Genomic DNA, 26465 nt, shown 5'->3' with positions numbered 1-26465 from the left:
ATGCTTTCGAGCTACTTGGACTGTGATTCACCTCTATCCCTGTCATATATGCTGATATGGAGCTATTTATTTCTGCTCCTCCCACTGGTGCTATCTGTCAGTGTTATACTGTAAATGTCACTTTAATCTATCACGGTAAAGTAAATAATAATAACTGAAATAGGTCAACTGTACAACTCAATAATGTGTTTATATACTGTTATTTAATCCATGGGATTTACATTTGTACCCTTTGTGGCATTATTACTGTCTTGTAACACATCCATTAAATCATTCCCTCCAACTGTGATTGAGTCGTTTTGTGTTGACATTATCCTGTCCTCTATTTACATTTGACCAGCTCTTTATCTCTCACATAGCCAACGATAAACAAACAAATAAAACGTAGGTTAATTGATTACAATGATCCCTAAACTATCACTGACAATGGTTGATTAATCTGGATAAATGACATTAGAAATGGATGTGAACGCTTCATGTGCGCAAATACACAGTGTATTACGGTCTCGCACCCGTTAACGTGCACGATCACCACACACCGATTGAATTAAAGTCAAGATGGCGACCGAGGGCGAATACGAGTCGATCCTGTGTGTGAAACCTGACGTCAACGTTTACCGAATCCCGCCGCGGGCATCGAACCGGGGAGTCAGGTAAGAGACACGGTTCCGTCACCATCAACCGGTGACCTTGCTCTGGTCTGACTCCAGCATTCATTGTTGATGCGGCGATATATCAACCTCCCCGTAGGCAAAGCTCTTGTCCCCACATCAAGGCAATGCATAGCCCATATAAAGGCTATAATGCTCGTCTCTGTTGCCTTTGCAGTACTCAATAGCTTTTGCTAAGGTAGTTTACTAGGCAAACTGGTTGGGGAGGAATAGTCTACCACCAGATGTCAAAGTTGTGCGTAGTGGGATGGATCGGGAGAATACACCTGTCATTATTGATGTCCACCTTTCGGTATTTGACAATGAATGACACGGAATCCTGTTTTCAGTGCGAAAACGTGACTGTGTCGTGTCCCCGTTTTATAAAATGAGCTTTGACTGCACTCTTCTTTGGGGCGAATGTTGAATGAAAGGCTATAGCAGATACTACGGTATTTAAAGGTCCAGAGGATTAGGTGAGATTTTTACTCCCTTTGAGGATTATCTGGGCATTTTCTCTGTTGACGCCTATCCTATTACTTTCTGACCAGGGTTCGTTAAAGTATATCTTGTTGACTTCAGTCCTGTTAGGGTACAGTCTATGTTTGGCAATGTGACTATATAGTGTTTACCCATTTGTTCATTGGCTGGTGTTTTAACGTCTCCATGCTGACTGGACAGCGCTCCATACTGTATCTGTCTCCTGGGAGCTGATTGGCTGACCACCAGTAACGTGCCATGACCACGCACAAAGCTGAGTCTGTTGTGTGATGTAGTGAGTAATAATAATGAGGGGGTATTCCACCCCAGGTCTGGTGAACTGCCAGCCAGTCACCAACCCAGACAATCTCATTTCAGTATCAAAGTGTGGTGGTTGGCTATCAACATGGTCTCCCTCTTTCTCACACACACACACCTATACAGTCAGTCTCATCTCTGATTGGCTGTCTGTGTCGCCCTCAGGGCTGCGGATTGGAAGCTGGACGCCCCTGATTGGACAGGCCGTATGAGAGTGACGGCTCGGGGAAAAGTGGCTTTCATCAAACTGGAGGACAAGATCTCTGGTGAGAGGCCAAATCTTTACAAATAATAATTTTTGTTCATGGACATAAAAGACTGTAAAATCACCAGGAAAAGATCAAAGTAATTTTAATTTTACATCTGTATTACATCTAAGTATTCTCACGCATAAATAGAGAGGCATATGTGATCGTATCCCAATGTAATCAAGGTTTGAAATGATTCTGTTTTTGTCAAATACTATATCTGTTTCTTGCGGTCAATTTGCAGTGTACAAATTATTTATAACTATCTTCTGAGCATCCGCTCAAGGAAAATTTGTCCCACTGCTGAATGTAATTGGGGACTCCTACCCTAGCCCCTAGCCCCTAGCCCCTAGCCTACCTCAAGGCACTTCTAGTCAGAAGATCATCGTGCCCAATTCCAAATTGTCCCCTGGGCACTTCTTGTTGATCTGAAAGGACTATGTTAACTTCTCCACCTTGCCCTCTGACTCTTGACTCGAACGATTAGTTATAATGCCTGGGTTCTAATTTCCCTCCGTCTCTGCAGGGGAGCTGTTTGCACAGGCACCAGTGGACGAGTACCCTGGCATCGCCATAGAAACCGTCAGTGACTCCAGTCGTTACTTTGTGCTTCGGATCCAGGATGAGAGTGGTGGGTTGTTGGTTGTCATCACTAGTCACCATCTGGCTAAATTAGAAAGAAGTATCACACACTACTTCCCCACATTTTCTATTAGCAGTTATTATACTGAACAAAAATATAAATGCAACATGTAAAGTTTTGTTCCCATGTTTCATTAGCTGAAATAAAAGATCCCAGAGATGTTCCATATGCCCAAAAATCTTATTTCACAAAATAAATGTGCACATATTTGTTTACATTCCTTGTAGTGAGCATTTCTCCTTTCCCAAGATAATCCATCTACCCTCATAGGTGTGGCATATCAAGAAGCTGATTTAACAGCATCGTCATTACACAGGTGCATCTTTTGCGGGTGACAAAAAATGGCCACTCTAAAATGTTTAGTTTTGTCACACAACACAATGCCACAGGTGTCTCAAGTTTTGAGGGAGTGTGCAACTGGCATGCTGACTGCAGGAATGTCTACCAGAGCTGTTGCCAGAGAATTTAATGTTTATTTCTCTACCATAAGCCACCTCCAACATCGTTTTAGAGAATTTGGCAGGTCATCCAACCGGACTCACTACCTCGGACCACATTCAACCACGCCAGTCCAGGACATCCAACCGGACTCACTACCTCAGACCACATTCAACCACGCCAGCCCAGGACATCCAACCGGACTCACTACCTCAGACCACATTCAACCACGCCAGCCCAGGACATCGAACCGGACTCACTACCTCAGTCCACATTCAACCACGCCAGCCCAGGACATCCATACCTCAGACCACATTCAACCACGCCAGCCCAGGACATCCAACCGGACTCACTACCTCAGACCACATTCAACCACGCCAGCCCAGGACATCCAACCGGACTCACTACCTCAGACCACATTCAACCACGCCAGCCCAGGACATCCAACCGGACTCACTACCTCAGACCACATTCAACCACGCCAGCCCAGGACATCCAACCGGACTCACTACCTCAGACCACATTCAACCACGCCAGCCCAGGACATCCAACCGGACTCACTACCTCAGACCACATTCAACCACGCCAGCCCAGGACATCCATACCTCAGACCACATTCAACCACGCCAGCCCAGGACATCCAACCGGACTCACTACCTCAGACCACATTCAACCACGCCAGCCCAGGACATCCAACCGGACTCACTACCTCAGACCACATTCAACCACGCCAGCCCAGGACATCCAACCGGACTCACTACCTCAGACCACATTCAACCACGCCAGCCCAGGACATCCAACCGGACTCACTACCTCAGACCACATTCAACCACGCCAGCCCAGGACATCCAACCGGACTCACTACCTCAGACCACATTCAACCACGCCAGCCCAGGACATCCATACCTCAGACCACATTCAACCACGCCAGCCCAGGACATCCAACCGGACTCACTACCTCAGACCACATTCAACCACGCCAGCCCAGGACATCCAACCGGACTCAGTACCTCAGACCACATTCAACCACGCCAGCCCAGGACATCCAACCGGACTCACTACCTCAGACCACATTCAACCACGCCAGCCCAGGACATACATACCTCAGACCACATTCAACCACGCCAGCCCAGGACATCCAACCGGACTCACTACCTCAGACCACATTCAACCACGCCAGCCCAGGACATCCAACCGGACTCAGTACCTCAGACCACATTCAACCACGCCAGCCCAGGACATCCAACCGGACTCACTACCTCAGACCACATTCAACCACGCCAGCCCAGGACATCCATACCTCAGACCACATTCAACCACGCCAGCCCAGGACATCCAACCGGACTCACTACCTCAGACCACATTCAACCACGCCAGCCCAGGACATCCAACCGGACTCACTACCTCAGACCACATTCAACCACGCCAGCCCAGGACATCCATACCTCAGACCACATTCAACCACGCCAGCCCAGGACATCCAACCGGACTCACTACCTCAGACCACATTCAACCACGCCAGCCCAGGACATCCAACCGGACTCACTACCTCAGACCACATTCAACCACGCCAGCCCAGGACATCCAACCGGACTCACTACCTCAGACCACATTCAACCACGCCAGCCCAGGACATCCAACCGGACTCACTACCTCAGACCACATTCAACCACGCCAGCCCAGGACATCCAACCGGACTCACTACCTCAGACCACATTCAACCACGCCAGCCCAGGACATCCATACCTCAGACCACATTCAACCACGCCAGCCCAGGACATCCAACCGGACTCACTACCTCAGACCACATTCAACCACGCCAGCCCAGGACATCCAACCGGACATCCATACCTCAGACCACATTCAACCACGCCAGCCCAGGACATCCAACCGGACTCACTACCTCAGACCACATTCAACCACGCCAGCCCAGGACATCCAACCGGACTCACTACCTCAGACCACATTCAACCACGCCAGCCCAGGACATCCAACCGGACTCACTACCTCAGACCACATTCAACCACGCCAGCCCAGGACATCCAACCGGACTCACTACCTCAGACCACATTCAACCACGCCAGCCCAGGACATCCAACTGGACTCACTACCTCAGACCACATTCAACCACGCCAGCCCAGGACATCCAACCGGACTCACTACCTCAGACCACATTCAACCACGCCAGCCCAGGACATCCAACCGGACTCACTACCTCAGACCACATTCAACCACGCCAGCCCAGGACATCCATACCTCAGACCACATTCAACCACGCCAGCCCAGGACATCCAACCGGACTCACTACCTCAGACCACATTCAACCACGCCAGCCCAGGACATCCAACCGGACTCAGTACCTCAGACCACATTCAACCACGCCAGCCCAGGACATCCAACCGGACTCACTACCTCAGACCACATTCAACCACGCCAGCCCAGGACATACATACCTCAGACCACATTCAACCACGCCAGCCCAGGACATCCAACCGGACTCACTACCTCAGACCACATTCAACCACGCCAGCCCAGGACATCCAACCGGACTCACTACCTCAGACCACATTCAACCACGCCAGCCCAGGACATCCAACCGGACTCACTACCTCAGACCACATTCAACCACGCCAGCCCAGGACATCCATACCTCAGACTGCATTCAACCACGCCAGCCCAGGACATCCAACCGGACTCACTACCTCAGACCACATTCAACCACGCCAGCCCAGGACAACCATACCTCAGACCACATTCAACCACGCCAGCCCAGGACATCCAACCAGACTCACTACCTCAGACCACATTCAACCACGCCAGCCCAGGACATCCAACCGGACTCACTACCTCAGACCACATTCAACCACGCCAGCCCAGGACATCCAACCGGACTCACTACCTCAGACCACATTCAACCACGCCAGCCCAGGACATCCAACCGGACTCACTACCTCAGACCACATTCAACCACGCCAGCCCAGGACATCCAACCGGACTCACTACCTTAGACCACATTCAACCACGCCAGCCCAGGACATCCAACCGGACTCACTACCTCAGACCACATTCAACCACGCCAGCCCAGGACATCCAACCGGACTCACTACCTCAGACCACATTCAACCACGCCAGCCCAGGACATCCAACCGGACTCACTACCTCAGACCACATTCAACCACGCCAGCCCAGGACATCCAACCGGACTCACTACCTCAGACCACATTCAACCACGCCAGCCCAGGACATCCATACCTCAGACCACATTCAACCACGCCAGCCCAGGACATCCAACCGGACTCACTACCTCAGACCACATTCAACCACGCCAGCCCAGGACATCCAACCGGACTCACTACCTCAGACCACATTCAACCACGCCAGCCCAGGACATCCAACCGGACTCACTACCCCAGACCACATTCAACCACGCCAGCCCAGGACATCCATACCTCAGACCACATTCAACCACGCCAGCCCAGGACATCCAACCGGACTCAGTACCTCAGACCACATTCAACCACGCCAGCCCAGGACATCCATACCTCAGACCACATTCAACCACGCCAGCCCAGGACATCCAACCGGACTCACTACCTCAGACCACATTCAACCACGCCAGCCCAGGACATCCAACCGGACTCACTACCTCAGACCACATTCAACCACGCCAGCCCAGGACATCCAACCGGACTCACTACCTCAGACCACATTCAACCACGCCAGCCCAGGACATCCAACCGGACTCACTACCTCAGACCACATTCAACCACGCCAGCCCAGGACATCCAACCGGACTCACTACCTCAGACCACATTCAACCACGCCAGCCCAGGACATCCAACCGGACTCACTACCTCAGACCACATTCAACCACGCCAGCCCAGGACATCCATACCTCAGACCACATTCAACCACGCCAGCCCAGGACATCCAACCGGACTCACTACCTCAGACCACATTCAACCACGCCAGCCCAGGACATCCAACCGGACTCACTACCTCAGACCACATTCAACCATGCCAGCCCAGGACATCCAACCGGACTCACTACCTCAGACCACATTCAACCACGCCAGCCCAGGACATCCATACCTCAGACCACATTCAACCACGCCAGCCCAGGACATCCAACCAGACTCACTACCTCAGACCACATTCAACCACGCCAGCCCAGGACATCCAACCGGACTCACTACCTCAGACCACATTCAACCACGCCAGCCCAGGACATCCAACCGGACTCACTACCTCAGACCACATTCAACCACGCCAGCCCAGGACATCCAACCGGACTCACTACCTCAGACCACATTCAACCACGCCAGCCCAGGACATCCAACCGGACTCACTACCTCAGACCACATTCAACCACGCCAGCCCAGGACATCCAACCGGACTCACTACCTCAGACCACATTCAACCACGCCAGCCCAGGACATCCAACCGGACTCACTACCTCAGACCACATTCAACCACGCCAGCCCAGGACATCCAACCGGACTCACTACCTCAGACCACATTCAACCACGCCAGCCCAGGACATCCAACCGGACTCACTACCTCAGACCACATTCAACCACGCCAGCCCAGGACATCCAACCGGACTCACTACCTCAGACCACATTCAACCACGCCAGCCCAGGACATCCATACCTCAGACCACATTCAACCACGCCAGCCCAGGACATCCAACCGGACTCACTACCTCAGACCACATTCAACCACGCCAGCCCAGGACATCCAACCGGACTCAGTACCTCAGACCACATTCAACCACGCCAGCCCAGGACATCCAACCGGACTCACTACCTCAGACCACATTCAACCACGCCAGCCCAGGACATCCAACCGGACTCACTACCTCAGACCACATTCAACCACGCCAGCCCAGGACATCCAACCGGACTCACTACCTCAGACCACATTCAACCACGCCAGCCCAGGACATCCATACCTCAGACCACATTCAACCACGCCAGCCCAGGACATCCAACCGGACTCACTACCTCAGACCACATTCAACCACGCCAGCCCAGGACATCCAACCGGACTCACTACCTCAGACCACATTCAACCACGCCAGCCCAGGACATCCAACCGGACTCACTACCTCAGACCACATTCAACCACGCCAGCCCAGGACATCCATACCTCAGACCACATTCAACCACGCCAGCCCAGGACATCCAACCGGACTCACTACCTCAGACCACATTCAACCACGCCAGCCCAGGACATCCAACCGGACTCACTACCTCAGACCACATTCAACCACGCCAGCCCAGGACATCCATACCTCAGACCACATTCAACCACGCCAGCCCAGGACATCCAACCGGACTCACTACCTCAGACCACATTCAACCACGCCAGCCCAGGACATCCAACCGGACTCACTACCTCAGACCACATTCAACCACGCCAGCCCAGGACATCCAACCGGACTCACTACCTCAGACCACATTCAACCACGCCAGCCCAGGACATCCAACCGGACTCACTACCTCAGACCACATTCAACCACGCCAGCCCAGGACATCCAACCAGACTCACTACCTCAGACCACATTCAACCACGCCAGCCCAGGACATCCAACCGGACTCACTACCTCAGACCACATTCAACCACGCCAGCCCAGGACATCCAACCGGACTCACTACCTCAGACCACATTCAACCACGCCAGCCCAGGACATCCAACCGGACTCACTACCTCAGACCACATTCAACCACGCCAGCCCAGGACATCCATACCTCAGACCACATTCAACCACGCCAGCCCAGGACATCCAACCAGACTCACTACCTCAGACCACATTCAACCACGCCAGCCCAGGACATCCAACCGGACTCACTACCTCAGACCACATTCAACCACGCCAGCCCAGGACATCCAACCGGACTCACTACCTCAGACCACATTCAACCACGCCAGCCCAGGACATCCAACCGGACTCACTACCTCAGACCACATTCAACCACGCCAGCCCAGGACATCCAACCGGACTCACTACCTCAGACCACATTCAACCACGCCAGCCCAGGACATCCAACCGGACTCACTACCTCAGACCACATTCAACCACGCCAGCCCAGGACATCCAACCGGACTCACTACCTCAGACCACATTCAACCACGCCAGCCCAGGACATCCAACCGGACTCACTACCTCAGACCACATTCAACCACGCCAGCCCAGGACATCCAACCGGACTCACTACCTCAGACCACATTCAACCCCGCCAGCCCAGGACATCCAACCGGACTCACTACCTCAGACCACATTCAACCACGCCAGCCCAGGACATCCATACCTCAGACCACATTCAACCACGCCAGCCCAGGACATCCAACCGGACTCACTACCTCAGACCACATTCAACCACGCCAGCCCAGGACATCCAACCGGACTCAGTACCTCAGACCACATTCAACCACGCCAGCCCAGGACATCCAACCGGACTCACTACCTCAGACCACATTCAACCACGCCAGCCCAGGACATCCAACCGGACTCACTACCTCAGACCACATTCAACCACGCCAGCCCAGGACATCCAACCAGACTCACTACCTCAGACCACATTCAACCACGCCAGCCCAGGACATCCATACCTCAGACCACATTCAACCACGCCAGCCCAGGACATCCAACCGGACTCACTACCTCAGACCACATTCAACCACGCCAGCCCAGGACATCCAACCGGACTCACTACCTCAGACCACATTCAACCACGCCAGCCCAGGACATCCATACCTCAGACCACATTCAACCACGCCAGCCCAGGACATCCAACCGGACTCACTACCTCAGACCACATTCAACCACGCCAGCCCAGGACATCCAACCGGACTCACTACCTCAGACCACATTCAACCACGCCAGCCCAGGACATCCAACCGGACTCACTACCTCAGACCACATTCAACCACGCCAGCCCAGGACATCCAACCGGACTCACTACCTCAGACCACATTCAACCACGCCAGCCCAGGACATCCAACCAGACTCACTACCTCAGACCACATTCAACCACGCCAGCCCAGGACATCCAACCAGACTCACTACCTCAGACCACATTCAACCACGCCAGCCCAGGACATCCAACCGGACTCACTACCTCAGACCACATTCAACCACGCCAGCCCAGGACATCCAACCGGACTCACTACCTCAGACCACATTCAACCACGCCAGCCCAGGACATCCAACCGGACTCACTACCTCAGACCACATTCAACCACGCCAGCCCAGGACATCCAACTGGACTCACATGCCTCAGACCACATTCAACCACGCCAGCCCAGGACATCCAACCGGACTCACTACCTCAGACCACATTCAACCACGCCAGCCCAGGACATCCAACCGGACTCACTACCTCAGACCACATTCAACCACGCCAGCCCAGGACATCCACATCTGTCTTCTTTACCTGCCACCCGGACAGCGGATGAAACTGAGAAGTATTTCCTGTGACCTTTTGTGGGGGGAAATCTTATTCTGATTGGCTAGACCTGGCTCCCCAGTGGGTGGGCTTGGCTCCCAAGTGGGCGGGCCTATGCTCTCCCAGGCCAAACCCATGGCTGTGCCCCTGCCCAGTCATGTGAAATCCATAGACCATTGCTTCATTTATTTAATTCAATTTACTGATTTCTTTACATGAACTGTAACTCAATAAAATCGTTGAAATTGTTTCATGTTGCGTTTATATTTTTGTTCAGTGTAGTAGTAGTAGTAGTAGTAGTAGTAGTGGTGGTAGTGGTAGTAGTAGTGGTGGTAGTGGTAGTAGTAGTAGTAGTAGTGGTGGTGGTGGTGGTGGTAGTGGTAGTGGTGGTGGTAGTAGTAGTAGTAGTAGTAGTAGTAGTAGTAGTAGTAGTAGTAGTAGTAGTAGTAGTAGTAGTAGTAGTAGTAGTAGTAGTAGTAGTAGTAGTAGTAGTGGTGGTAGTAGTAGTAGTAGTAGTAGTAGTATACCACAGTAATAACAGGGTTTGTTTTGGATCATTTGAGTGTGTAGTATGAAACAGTATTCTACTACAGCATTTGGAGTACTCAATCAGTTGTTTCTTCCTGTGCTATGTCTCTGTTTTAGGATCAGTGTGTGTACCAAGTGATTTGATTTGTAATTTACATTGTTGTTATTTTCTGGCCTCTGTTTCTCAGGTCGCAGTGCGTTCATAGGCATCGGGTTCGGGGACAGAGGAGACTCGTTTGACTTCAACGTGGCGCTGCAGGACCACTTTAAGTGTGTTGCTCTTACAGCTGTCTCAACAGAGATGACACTCATAACATTAGCAAACAAGTGCAGCTCAGAGCTACAATGTTGACTTCTAACTGACATGAATTAGTAATGGCCTGTCATCTGTTTCACTCTATAACTCTCGATTCAATTCCAAGGTGCTTTATTGACATGGAAAATATGTTTATATTCAAATCAAAATCAAATCACATTTTATTAGTCACATGTGCAGAATACAACCGGTGTAGATCCTACAGTGAAATACTTACTTATGAGCCCCTAACCAACAATGCAGTTTAAAAAAAATAAGGATAAGAATAAGATGTAAAAGCAATTAAAGAGCAGCAGTAAAATAACAATAGCGAGACTACATACAGGGGGTACCAGTGACAACGTGGAGACTACATACAGGGGGTACCAGTGACAACGTGGAGACTATATACAGGGGGGTACCAGTGACAACGTGGAGACTATATACAGGGGTGTACCTGTGACAACGTGGAGACTACATACAGGGGGTACCAGTGACAACGTGGAGACTATATACAGGGGGGTACCAGTAACAACGTGGAGACTATATACAGGGGGGTACCTGTGACAACGTGGAGACTATATACAGGGGGGTACCTGTGACAACGTGGAGACTACATACAGGGGGGTACCTGTGACAACGTGGAGACTACATACAGGGGGGTACCTGTGACAACGTGGAGACTATATACAGGGGTGTACCTGTGACAACGTGGAGACTATATACAGGGGTGTACCTGTGACAACGTGGAGACTACATACAGGGGGGGTACCTGTGACAACGTGGAGACTACATACAGGGGGGTACCTGTGACAACGTGGAGACTACATACAGGGGGGTACCTGTGACAACGTGGAGACTATATACAGGGGTGTACCTGTGACAACGTGGAGACTACATACAGGGGGGTACCTGTGACAACGTGGAGACTACATACAGGGGGGTACCTGTGACAACGTGGAGACTACATACAGGGGGGTACCTGTGACAACGTGGAGACTATATACAGGGGTGTACCTGTGACAACGTGGAGACTATATACAGGGGTGTACCTGTGACAACGTGGAGACTATATACAGGGGGGTACCTGTGACAACGTGGAGACTATATACAGGGGGGTACCTGTGACAACGTGGAGACTATATACAGGGGTGTACCTGTGACAACGTGGAGACTATATACAGGGGGGTACCTGTGACAACGTGGAGACTATATACAGGGGTGTACCTGTGACAACGTGGAGACTATATACAGGGGGGTACCTGTGACAACGTGGAGACTATATACAGGGGGTACCTGTGACAACGTGGAGACTATATACAGGGGGGGTACCTGTGACAACGTGGAGACTATATACAGGGGGTACCAGTACAGAGTCAACGTGGAGACTATATACAGGGGGTACCTGTGACAACGTGGAGACTATATACAGGGGGTACCAGTACAGAGTCAACGTGGAGACTATATACAGGGGGTACCTGTGACAACGTGGAGACTACATACAGGGGGGTACCTGTGACAACGTGGAGACTATATACAGGGGGGTACCTGTGACAACGTGGAGACTATATACAGGGGTGTACCTGTGACAACGTGGAGACTATATACAGGGGGGTACCTGTGACAACGTGGAGACTACATACAGGGGTGTACCTGTGACAACGTGGAGACTATATACAGGGGGGTACCTGTGACAACGTGGAGACTATATACAGGGGTGTACCTGTGACAACGTGGAGACTATATACAGGGGGGTACCTGTGACAACGTGGAGACTATATACAGGGGTGTACCTGTGACAATGTGGAGACTATATACAGGGGGGTACCTGTGACAACGTGGAGACTATATACAGGGGTGTACCTGTGACAACGTGGAGACTATATACAGGGGGGTACCTGTGACAACGTGGAGACTATATACAGGGGTGTACCTGTGACAATGTGGAGACTATATACAGGGGGTACCTGTGACAACGTGGAGACTATATACAGGGGGGGTACCTGTGACAACGTGGAGACTATATACAGGGGGTACCAGTACAGAGTCAACGTGGAGACTATATACAGGGGTACCTGTGACAACGTGGAGACTATATACAGGGGGGTACCTGTGACAACGTGGAGACTATATACAGGGGGGTACCTGTGACAACGTGGAGACTATATACAGGGGGGTACCTGTGACAACGTGGAGACTATATACAGGGGTGTACCTGTGACAACGTGGAGACTATATACAGGGGGGTACCTGTGACAACGTGGAGACTATATACAGGGGGGTACCTGTGACAACGTGGAGACTATATACAGGGGTGTACCTGTGACAACGTGGAGACTATATACAGGGGGGGGTACCTGTGACAACGTGGAGACTATATACAGGGGGGTACCTGTGACAACGTGGAGACTACATACAGGGGTGTACCTGTGACAACGTGGAGACTATACAGGGGGGTACCTGTGACAACGTGGAGACTATATACAGGGGTGTACCTGTGACAACGTGGAGACTATATACAGGGGGGTACCTGTGACAACGTGGAGACTATATACAGGGGGGTACCTGTGACAACGTGGAGACTATATACAGGGGGGTACCTGTACAGAGTCAACGTGGAGACTATATACAGGGGTGTACCTGTACAGAGTCAACGTGGAGACTATATACAGGGGTGTACCTGTACAGAGTCAACGTGGAGACTATATACAGGGGGGTACCTGTACAGAGTCAACGTGGAGACTATATACAGGGGTGTACCTGTACAGAGTCAACGTGGAGACTATATACAGGGGGGTACCTGTACAGAGTCAACGTGGAGACTATATACAGGGGGGTACCTGTACAGAGTCAACGTGGAGACTATATACAGGGGGGTACCTGTACAGAGTCAACGTGGAGACTATATACAGGGGGGTACCTGTACAGAGTCAATGTGGAGACTATATACAGGGGTGTACCTGTACAGAGTCAACGTGGAGACTATATACAGGGGGGTACCTATGACAACGTGGAGACTATATACAGGGGGGTACCTGTACAGAGTCAACGTGGAGACTATATACAGGGGTGTACCTGTACAGAGTCAACGTGGAGACTATATACAGGGGTGTACCTGTACAGAGTCAACGTGGAGACTATATACAGGGGTGTACCTGTACAGAGTCAACGTGGAGACTATATACAGGGGGTACCTGTACAGAGTCAACGTGGAGACTATATACAGGGGGGTACCTGTACAGAGTCAACGTGGAGACTATATACAGGGGTGTACCTGTGACAACGTGGAGACTATATACAGGGGGGTACCTGTGACAACGTGGAGACTATATACAGGGGTGTACCTGTGACAACGTGGAGACTATATACAGGGGGGTACCTGTGACAACGTGGAGACTATATACAGGGGGGTACCTGTGACAACGTGGAGACTATATACAGGGGTGTACCTGTGACAACGTGGAGACTATATACAGGGGGGGGGTACCTGTGACAACGTGGAGACTATATACAGGGGGTACCTGTGACAACGTGGAGACTACATACAGGGGTGTACCTGTGACAACGTGGAGACTATACAGGGGGGTACCTGTGACAACGTGGAGACTATATACAGGGGTGTACCTGTGACAACGTGGAGACTATATACAGGGGGTACCTGTGACAACGTGGAGACTATATACAGGGGGGTACCTGTGACAACGTGGAGACTATATACAGGGGTGTACCTGTGACAACGTGGAGACTATATACAGGGGGGTACCTGTGACAACGTGGAGACTATATACAGGGGGGTACCTGTACAGAGTCAACGTGGAGACTATATACAGGGTGTACCTGTACAGAGTCAACGTGGAGACTATATACAGGGGTGTACCTGTACAGAGTCAACGTGGAGACTATATACAGGGGGGTACCTGTACAGAGTCAACGTGGAGACTATATACAGGGGTGTACCTGTACAGAGTCAACGTGGAGACTATATACAGGGGGGTACCTGTACAGAGTCAACGTGGAGACTATATACAGGGGGGTACCTGTACAGAGTCAACGTGGAGACTATATACAGGGGGGTACCTGTACAGAGTCAACGTGGAGACTATATACAGGGGTGTACCTGTACAGAGTCAACGTGGAGACTATATACAGGGGGGTACCTGTACAGAGTCAACGTGGAGACTATATACAGGGGGTACCTGTACAGAGTCAACGTGGAGACTATATACAGGGGTGTACCTGTACAGAGTCAACGTGGAGACTATATACAGGGGGTACCTGTGACAACGTGGAGACTATATACAGGGGGGTACCTGTACAGAGTCAACGTGGAGACTATATACAGGGGTGTACCTGTACAGAGTCAACGTGGAGACTATATACAGGGGTGTACCTGTACAGAGTCAACGTGGAGACTATATACAGGGGTGTACCTGTACAGAGTCAACGTGGAGACTATATACAGGGGGGTACCTGTACAGAGTCAACGTTGGAGACTATATACAGGGGGGTACCTGTACAGAGTCAACGTGGAGGACTATATACAGGGGGGTACCTGTACAGAGTCAACGTGGAGACTATATACAGGGGTGTACCTGTACAGAGTCAACGTGGAGACTATATACAGGGGGGTACCTGTACAGAGTCAACGTGGAGACTATATACAGGGGGGTACCTGTACAGAGTCAACGTTGAGACTATATACAGGGGGGTACCTGTACAGAGTCAACGTGGAGACTATATACAGGGGTGTACCTGTACAGAGTCAACGTGGAGACTATATACAGGGGGGTACCTGTGACAACGTGGAGACTATATACAGGGGGGTACCTGTACAGAGTCAACGTGGAGACTATATACAGGGGTGTACCTGTACAGAGTCAACGTGGAGACATATACAGGGGGGTACCTGTACAGAGTCAACGTGGAGACTATATACAGGGGTGTACCTGTACAGAGTCAACGTGGAGACTATATACAGGGGTGTACCTGTGACAACGTGGAGACTATATACAGGGGGGTACCTGTGACAACGTGGAGACTATATACAGGGGTGTACCTGTGACAAGGTGGAGACTATACATGGGGGTACCTGTGACAACGTGGAGGACTATATACAGGGGTGTACCTGTGACAACGTGGAGACTATATACAGGGGGGTACCTGTGACAACGTGGAGACTATATACAGGGGGGGTACCTGTGACAACGTGGAGACTATATACAGGGGGTACCAGTACAGAGTCAACGTGGAGGACTATATACAGGGGGTACCTGTGACAACGTGGAGACTATATACAGGGGGTAACCAGTACAGAGTCAACGTGGAGACTATATACAGGGGGTACCTGTGACAACGTGGAGACTACATACAGGGGGGTACCTGTGACAACGTGGAGACTATATACAGGGGGGTACCTGTGACAACGTGGAGACTATATACAGGGGTGTACCTGTGACAACGTGGAGACTATATACAGGGGGGTACCTGTGACAACGTGGAGACTACTACAGGGGTGTACCTGTGACAACGTGGAGACTATATACAGGGGGGTACCTGTGACAACGTGGAGACTATATACAGGGGTGTACCTGTGACAACGTGGGAGACTATACAGGGGGGTACCTGTGACAACGTGGAGACTATATACAGGGGTTGTACCTGTGACAATGTGGAGACTATATACAGGGGGGTACCTGTGACAACGTGGAGACTATATACAGGGGTGTACCCTGTGTACAACGTGGAGACTATATACAGGGGGGTACCTGTGACAACGTGGAGACTATATACAGGGGTGTACCTGTGACAATGTGGAGACTATATACAGGGGGTACCTGTGACAACGTGGAGACTATATACAGGGGGGTACCTGTGACAACGTGGAGACTATATACAGGGGTACCAGTACAGAGTCAACGTGGAGACTATATACAGGGGTACCTGTGACAACGTGGAGACTATATACAGGGGGGTACCTGTGACAACGTGGAGACTATATACAGGGGGGTACCTGTGACAACGTGGAGACTATATACAGGGGGTACCTGTGACAACGTGGAGACTATATACAGGGGTGTACCTGTGACAACGTGGAGACTATATACAGGGGTGGTACCTGTGACAACGTGGAGACTATATACAGGGGGGTACCTGTGACAACGTGGAGACTATATACAGGGGTGTACCTGTGACAACGTGGAGACTATATACAGGGGGGGTTACCTGTGACAACGTGGAGACTATATACAGGGGGTACCTGTGACAAGTGGAGACTTACATACAGGGGTGTACCTGTGACAACGTGGAGACTATACAGGGGGGTACCTGTGACAACGTGGAGACTATATACAGGGGTGTACCTGTGACAACGTGGAGACTATATACAGGGGGGTACCTGTGACAACGTGGAGACTATATACAGGGGGGTACCTGTGACAACGTGGAGACTATATACAGGGGGGGTACCTGTACCGAGTCAACGTGGAGGACTATATACAGGGGGTGTACCTGTACAGAGTCAACGTGGAGACTATATACAGGGGTGTACCTGTACAGAGTCAACGTGGAGACTATATACAGGGGGTGGGTACCTGTACAGAGTCAACGTGGAGACTATATACAGGGGTGTACCTGTACAGAGTCAACGTGGAGACTATATACAGGGGGGTACCTGTACAGAGTCAACGTGGAGACTATATACAGGGGGGTACCTGTACAGAGTCAACGTGGAGACTATATACAGGGGGGTACCTGTACAGAGTCAACGTGGAGACTATATACAGGGGGGTACCTGTACAGAGTCAATGTGGAGACTATATACAGGGGTGTACCTGTACAGAGTCAACGTGGAGACTATATACAGGGGGGGTACCTATGACAACGTGGAGACTATATACAGGGGGTACCTGTACAGAGTCAACGTGGAGACTATATACAGGGGTGTACCTGTACAGAGTCAACGTGGAGACTATATACAGGGTGTACCTGTACAGAGTCAACGTGGAGACTATATACAGGGGGTGTACCTGTACAGAGTCAACGTGGAGACTATATACAGGGGGGTACCTGTACAGAGTCAACGTGGAGACTATATACAGGGGGGTACCTGTACAGAGTCAACGTGGAGACTATATACAGGGGTGTACCTGTGACAACGTGGAGACTATATACAGGGGGGTACCTGTGACAACGTGGAGACTATATACAGGGGTGTACCTGTGACAACGTGGAGACTATATACAGGGGGGTACCTGTGACAACGTGGAGACTATATACAGGGGGGTACCTGTGACAACGTGGAGACTATATACAGGGGTGTACCTGTGACAACGTGGAGACTATATACAGGGGGGGGGTACCTGTGACAACGTGGAGACTATATACAGGGGGGTACCTGTGACAACGTGGAGACTACATACAGGGGTGTACCTGTGACAACGTGGAGACTATACAGGGGGGTACCTGTGACAACGTGGAGACTATATACAGGGGTGTACCTGTGACAACGTGGAGACTATATACAGGGGGGTACCTGTGACAACGTGGAGACTATATACAGGGGGGTACCTGTGACAACGTGGAGACTATATACAGGGGTGTACCTGTGACAACGTGGAGACTATATACAGGGGGGTACCTGTGACAACGTGGAGACTATATACAGGGGGGTACCTGTACAGAGTCAACGTGGAGACTATATACAGGGGTGTACCTGTACAGAGTCAACGTGGAGACTATATACAGGGGTGTACCTGTACAGAGTCAACGTGGAGACTATATACAGGGGGGTACCTGTACAGAGTCAACGTGGAGACTATATACAGGGGTGTACCTGTACAGAGTCAACGTGGAGACTATATACAGGGGGGTACCTGTACAGAGTCAACGTGGAGACTATATACAGGGGGGTACCTGTACAGAGTCAACGTGGAGACTATATACAGGGGGGTACCTGTACAGAGTCAACGTGGAGACTATATACAGGGGTGTACCTGTACAGAGTCAACGTGGAGACTATATACAGGGGGGTACCTGTACAGAGTCAACGTGGAGACTATATACAGGGGGGTACCTGTACAGAGTCAACGTGGAGACTATATACAGGGGTGTACCTGTACAGAGTCAACGTGGAGACTATATACAGGGGGGTACCTGTGACAACGTGGAGACTATATACAGGGGGGTACCTGTACAGAGTCAACGTGGAGACTATATACAGGGGTGTACCTGTACAGAGTCAACGTGGAGACTATATACAGGGGTGTACCTGTACAGAGTCAACGTGGAGACTATATACAGGGGTGTACCTGTACAGAGTCAACGTGGAGACTATATACAGGGGGGTACCTGTACAGAGTCAACGTGGAGACTATATACAGGGGGGTACCTGTACAGAGTCAACGTGGAGACTATATACAGGGGGGGTACCTGTACAGAGTCAACGTGGAGACTATATACAGGGGTGTACCTGTACAGAGTCAACGTGGAGACTATATACAGGGGGGTACCTGTACAGAGTCAACGTGGAGACTATATACAGGGGGGTACCTGTACAGAGTCAACGTTGAGACTATATACAGGGGGGTACCTGTACAGAGTCAACGTGGAGACTATATACAGGGGTGTACCTGTACAGAGTCAACGTGGAGACTATATACAGGGGGGTACCTGTGACAACGTGGAGACTATATACAGGGGGGGTACCTGTACAGAGTCAACGTGGAGACTATATACAGGGGTGTACCTGTACAGAGTCAACGTGGAGACTATATACAGGGGGGTACCTGTACAGAGTCAACGTGGAGACTATATACAGGGGTGTACCTGTACAGAGTCAACGTGGAGACTATATACAGGGGGGTACCTGTGACAACGTGGAGACTATATACAGGGGGGTACCGGTACAGAGTCAACGTGGAGACTATATACAGGGGGGTACCTGTGACAACGTGGAGACTATATACAGGGGTGTACCTGTGACAACGTGCGTCTAGGTGGTAGGTAGGAGTCAGGCGCAGGAGAGCAGGGGTGTCTGAGAAGTGTGTTGAATCAGAAAGTCCACCAACACAGGAATGGCACAATCAAAAGGACAACGCACTCGACAACAAAAAACCCGTACAAACGTACGGAGGAACAAACAAAGTTCCGACACTCATATACTTCAGAACCCGTGAAAACAAATACCGGTAATACCTAACCGAGCACCTCACAATACACGACAGTACCAGTACCAGTACAGAGTCAAAGTGCAGGGGCACCAGTTAGTTGAGGTAGTATGTACATGTAGGTAGAGTTATTAAAGTGACTATGCATAGATGACAACAGAGTGGCAGTGGTGTAAAGAGGGGGTGAGAGGGGCACTGCAAATAGTCTGGGTAGCCATTTGACTAGATGTTCAGGAGTCTTGTGGCCTGGGGGTAGAACCTGTTTAGAAGCCTCTTGGACCTAGACTTGGTGCTCTGGTACCGCTTGCTGTGCGGTAGCAGAGAGAACAGTCTATGACTAGGGTGGCTGGAGTCTTTGACAATTTTTAGGGCCTTCCTCTGACACCGCCTGGTATAGAGGTCCTGGATGGCAGGAAGCTTGGCCCCAGTGATGTACTGGGCCGTATGCACTACCCTCTGTAGTGCCTTGCGGTCGGAGGCCGAGCAGTTGCCATACCAGGCAGTGATGCAACCAGTCAGGATGCCCTCGATGGTACAGCTGTAGAACCTTTTGAAGATCTGGGGACCCATGTCAAATCTTTTCAGTCTCCTGAGGGGGAATTGGTTTTGTCGTGCCCTCTTCACGACTGTCTTGATGTGCTTGGACCATGTTAGTTTGTTGGTGATGTGGACACCAAGGAACTTGAAGCTCTCAACCTGCTCCACTGCAGCCCCGTCGATGAGAATGTTGGCGTGCTCTGTCCTCCTCTTCCTATAGTCCACAATCATCTCCTTTGTCTTGCCAATGCAAGTGAAATAAACAATCACAAATTAAGAGTAAACATTATGCACAGAACATTTTTCAAAAGAATAAAGACGCTTGAAATGTAATATCTACAGATCATATATATATATATATATATAATAACTCTGTCCCTTTTTCCCTCTCATTCTTTCTCTCTGTTTACTGTATATATCTCTTTCTCTCTCTCTCTATCGCTCGCTCGCTACCTCTGTCTCTCTCTCAGGTGGGTGAAACAGGAGCTTGAGATCAGTAAGCAGTCTCAGACTCCAGACAACACTCCTAAACTGGACCTGGGTTTCAAAGAAGGACAGACCATCACTCTCAATATCGGGGTAACTTCCTCAACTCATACCCATAATACTCCTTCCATGGTACCTGGTTAGCACTTAACAACTAAAACGCGAACATGCACGCACATGTTGCAAACCCATGTTCTGTTTATAAGCTTTGTCAAGCAGACACCTATTCCTCTCCTTCCTTCTCACCCGTCGCACCTCTCTCTTTCTTTCTATTTCTGTTCCTCTCTCAGCAAGGCAGAAAGAGAGACAAGTCCCGCCCCCAGAGCGCTGGTGGCTTTGGGCTCCTCCCTCCTCCTCCTAGCGGTGGAGGCTCCAAGATAGCCCCTCCCCCTATGTCAAGCTCCTCCAATGACAATGATGGTTTATTCTCAGGGGGAGACTTATTCTCTGCGGGAAGTGACTCGTTTTCAGGGGGAAGTGACACATTTTCAGGAGGAAACAACACATACTCAGCAGGAAGTGACATGTTCTCAGGGGGAAGTAACACAGGTAGGTGAACAGCATTTTGGGCCACGTTCAGCGAAGTGTAATGCTACTGGTTGTTCAGATACATTTGGTCATGGAGTGCATATCTATGTGGACACCTGCTCCCTGAACATCTCATTCCAAAATCATGGCCATTATTATGGAGTTGGTCCCCCCCTTTGCTGATATAACAGCCTCCACTCTTCTGGGAAGGCTTTCTGTGAGGACTTGCTTCCATTCAGCCACAAGAGCATTAGTGAGGTCAGGCAATGATGTTCTGCAATTAGGCCTAGCTCGCAATTGGCGTTCCTATTCATCCCAAAGGTCTTCGATGGGGTTGAGGTCAGGGCCCTGTGCAGGCCAGTCAAGTTATTCCACACCGATCTCAACAAACCATTTCTGTCTGGACCTCGCTTTGTGCACTGTCGCATTGTCATGCTGAAACAGGAAAGGGCCTTCCCCAAACTTTTGCCACAAAGTTGAAAGCACAGAATCGTCTAGAATGTCATTGTATGCTGTAATTTTAGGAATTCCCTTCACTGGAACAAAGGGGCCTAGCTGAAACCTGAAAAACAGCCCCAGACCTTTATTCCTCCTAAACCGAACTTGACAGTTGGCATTAGGCATTGGGGCAGGTAGCGTTCTCCTGGCATCTGCCAGATTCGTCCGTCGGACAGCCAGATGGTGAAGCGTATTTATCACTCTAGAGAAGACATTTCCACTGCTCCAGAGTCCAATGGTGGTGAACTTTACACCACTCCAGCCAACGCTTGGCATTGTGCATTGTCATCTTAGGCTTGTGTGCGGCTGCTCGGCCATGGAAACCTATTTCAAGAAGCTCCCGACGAATCGTTCCTGTGCTGATGATGCTTCCAGAGGTAGTTTGGAAGTTGGTAGTGAGTGTTGTAACAGAAGACAGACTATTTTTACTCGCTACGCTCTTCAGCACTCGCCGGTCACATTCTGTGAGCTTGTGTGGCCTACCACGTCGCGGCTGAGCCGTTGTTGCTCCTAGACGTTTCCACCTTTCCATACACAATAACAGCCCTTACAGTTGACTGGGGCAGCTCTAGCAGGGAAGTTTGACAATTTGACAAACTGACTTGTTGGAAAGGTGGCATCTTATGACAGTGCCGCATTGAAAGTCACCGAGCTCTTCAGTAAGGCCATTCTACTGTCAATGTTTGTCTATGGAGATTGCATGGCTGTGTGCTCAATTTTATACACCTGTCAGCAACAGGTGTGGCTAACATAGCCAAATCCCCTAATTTGAAGAGATATTCACATACTTTTGTGTATGTGTATATATATATAGTGTATATAATAACCAAAAAATGTAACGCGTAAAGTGTTGGTCCCATATTTCATGAGCTGAAATAAAATATCTCAGAAATTTTTCATATGCACAAATAGCTTAATTCTCTCAAATTTTGTGCACAAATTTGTTTACATCCCTTTTAGTGTGCATTTCTCCTTTGCCAAGATACTGTAATCGTACCACCTGACAGGTGTGGCATATCAAGAAACGGATTAAACAGCATAACATTACACAGGTGCACCTTGTGCTGGGGACAATAAAAGGCCACTCTGAAATGTTCAGTTTTGTCACAAAAAAATGCCATAGATGTCTAAAGTTTTGAGGGAGTGTGGAATTGGCATGCTGACTGCAGGAATGTCCACGAGTGCTGTCGCCAGAGAATTGAATGTTAATTTCTCTACCATAAGCCGCCTCCAACGTTGTTTTAGAGAATTTGGCAGTACGTCCAACCGGCCTCACAACCACAGACCACGCGTAACCACACCAGCACAGGACCTCCACATCTGGCTTCTTCACCTGCGGGATTGTCTTAGACCAGCCACCCCGGACAACTCATGATATTGAGCAGTATTTCTGTCTATCAGAAATACTGTCTGTCTGATTGGCTGGGCCTGGCTCCCAAGTGGGTGGGCCTATGTCCCCCCAAGCCCACCTATGGCTGTGCTCCTGGCCTCTCTTGTGAAATACATAGATTAGGGCCTAATTTATTTATTTCAATTGACTGATTTCCGTATATGATCTGTAACTCATTAAAATCATTAAAATTGCTGCATGTTGCGTTTATATTTTTGTTCAGTATAGATCTGCTCTGGCATGTAGATTAGGGATGATGTCAGCTCCATACAAGACAATTCTATGTGCAACGTTCAGAGCGTTGTGTTCTCCTGAATGCAACCCTGTTTTTATATTGCTGCTTCTGATTCATCTGTTTGTTTATCTTGTTCGGTTACCCTAGTAACTGCTTTTTCTGTATAGCACTTTTTGCTACCATTGTTGAAGACTATTTGTCCAGTTCCCCAAACCAGGCTGTGAATTCATTTGACTGAAGGGAAAAAGGGTATGTTTTATATGCCACTGTGTAATTAGGTTAAGGATTGAATGGGGCCCTGCGTGTTTTTTAGTTTAGTTTTATGAGCTAACCAAGAAAAAAGGCTATTGTCGTTAGAGTATGAATGTAGAGAAAGCAGTAGAGGGTGTGTATGGAAGGGTTTGATGTGTGTTGTCTCCATAGAGATCCTATTACATTATTTTCCTAATTCTATCGTTGTCTCTCTGTTCTCAGGCTGTTTGTTAGACCTGGACAGCAGTAACTCCAACTCTGTGGTGCAGCCGAACCCCAATCCCGCAGGCGGCTCGGACATGTGGGGAGACTTCTCTGCCCCAGAAAAGTAAGGGGAAAATCTTCTCTCTTTCATCCTTTTCTCTCTTCTTTCATTAATCTGTTCCCCCCATTAATGCTCTCCTCTTTTTCCCCATAATGCAGTTCAATGTCTCCTCTCGCCAACGATGATGGTTCTACCAACTGGCAGCAGTTCTGAGGTCGTCGCACAATCTCTTTCACTTGACCTTCACCTGACCTTTAACCCCTGACCAGCGGAGGACTCCAGCAGAACACTGTATATTATCACCTCAACCTCAGTGTACTCTTTCTCTCTCTCTCTTCCCCCTCTCTTTATTTCTCTCTCTCTTCACCCCTCTCCTGGCTTCCTCTCCTTACCATCCTCTCCCTCTACATCTTTCCCTCTCAGCCCCAACTCTACACTCTCTCCCCCCGTCTCCTCTCCTTACCATCCTCTCCCTCTACATCTTTCCCTCTCAGCCCCAACTCTACACTCTCTCCCCCCGTCTCCTCTCCTTACCATCCTCTCCCTCTACATCTTTCCCTCTCAGCCCCAACTCTACACTCTCTCTCCCCGTCTCCTCTCCTTACCATCCTCTCCCTCTACATCTTTCCCTCTCTGCCCCAACTCTACACTCTCTCCCCCCGTCTCCTCTCCTTACCATCCTCTCCCTCTACATCTTCCCTCTCAGCCCCAACTCTACACTCTCTCCCCCCGTCTCCTCTCCTTACCATCCTCTCCCTCTACATCTTTCCCTCTCTGCCCCAACTCTACACTCTCTCCCCCCGTCTCCTCTCCTTACCATCCTCTCCCTCTACATCTTTCCCTCTCAGCCCCAACTCTACACTCTCTCCCCCCGTCTCCTCTCCTTACCATCCTCTCCCTCTACATCTTTCCCTCTCAGCCCCAACTCTACACTCTCTCCCCCCGTCTCCTCTCCTTACCATCCTCTCCCTCTACATCTTTCCCTCTCTGCCCCAACTCTACACTCTCTCCCCCCGTCTCCTCTCCTTACCATCCTCTCCCTCTACATCTTTCCCTCTCAGCCCCAACTCTACACTCTCTCCCCCCGTCTCCTCTCCTTACCATCCTCTCCCTCTACATCTTTCCCTCTCAGCCCCAACTCTACACTCTCTCCCCCCGTCTCCTCTCCTTACCATTCTCTCCCTCTACATCTTTCCCTCTCAGCCCCAACTCTACACTCTCTCCCCCCGTCTCCTCTCCTTACCATCCTCTCCCTCTACATCTTTCCCTCTCAGCCCCAACTCTACACTCTCTCTCCCCGTCTCCTCTCCTTACCATCCTCTCCCTCTACATCTTTCCCTCTCTGCCCCAACTCTACACTCTCTCCCCCCGTCTCCTCTCCTTACCATCCTCTCCCTCTACATCTTTCCCTCTCAGCCCCAACTCTACACTCTCTCCCCCCGTCTCCTCTCCTTACCATCCTCTCCCTCTACATCTTTCCCTCTCTGCCCCAACTCTACACTCTCTCCCCCCGTCTCCTCTCCTTACCATCCTCTCCCTCTACATCTTTCCCTCTCAGCCCCAACTCTACACTCTCTCCCCCCGTCTCCTCTCCTTACCATCCTCTCCCTCTACATCTTTCCCTCTCAGCCCCAACTCTACACTCTCTCCCCCCGTCTCCTCTCCTTACCATCCTCTCCCTCTACATCTTTCCCTCTCTGCCCCAACTCTACACTCTCCTCCCCCCGTCTCCTCTCCTTACCATCCTCTCCCTCTACATCTTTCCCTCTCAGCCCCAACTCTACACTCTCTCCCCCCGTCTCCTCTCCTTACCATCCTCTCCCTCTACATCTTTCCCTCTCAGCCCCAACTCTACACTCTCTCCCCCCGTCTCCTCTCCTTACCATTCTCTCCCTCTACATCTTTCCCTCTCAGCCCCAACTCTACACTCTCTCCCCCCGTCTCCTCTCCTTACCATCCTCTCCCTCTACATCTTTCCCTCTCAGCCCCAACTCTACACTCTCTCTCCCCGTCTCCTCTCCTTACCATCCTCTCCCTCTACATCTTTCCCTCTCTGCCC

General features: G+C 50.4%; 1 protein-coding gene across 1 annotated transcript; it reads left to right on the top strand.

Moving 5' to 3' along the window:
- Positions 1–512: 512 nt before the first annotated feature.
- On the top strand, positions 513–24985 carry LOC109879292 (adaptin ear-binding coat-associated protein 1). The gene is made up of 8 exons (XM_031785770.1): positions 513–653; positions 1614–1714; positions 2223–2327; positions 10945–11026; positions 21223–21331; positions 21529–21787; positions 24364–24469; positions 24565–24985. Exons 1-8 carry the CDS (start codon positions 559–561, stop codon positions 24617–24619), a joined length of 912 nt encoding a protein of 303 aa, XP_031641630.1. The 5' UTR covers positions 513–558; the 3' UTR covers positions 24620–24985.
- The last annotated feature ends 1480 nt before the right edge of the window (positions 24986–26465 follow it).

This window comes from Oncorhynchus kisutch, linkage group LG2 (genome assembly GCF_002021735.2).
Source record: "Oncorhynchus kisutch isolate 150728-3 linkage group LG2, Okis_V2, whole genome shotgun sequence".
Classification (NCBI taxonomy): domain Eukaryota; kingdom Metazoa; phylum Chordata; class Actinopteri; order Salmoniformes; family Salmonidae; genus Oncorhynchus; species Oncorhynchus kisutch.
The sequence above is the reverse complement of the archived record's forward strand: the minus strand, read 5'-3'. Positions and strand labels throughout refer to the sequence as shown.

Coding starts and splice junctions, on each gene's coding strand:
- LOC109879292 (XM_031785770.1), top strand. CDS start 559: ATGGCGACCGAGGGCGAATACGAGTCGATCCTGTGTGTGAAACCTGAC. Junction 654..1,613: donor GCATCGAACCGGGGAGTCAG/GTAAGAGACACG, acceptor TGTCGCCCTCAG/GGCTGCGGATTGGAAGCTGG. Junction 24,470..24,564: donor GACTTCTCTGCCCCAGAAAA/GTAAGGGGAAAA, acceptor CCCATAATGCAG/TTCAATGTCTCCTCTCGCCA.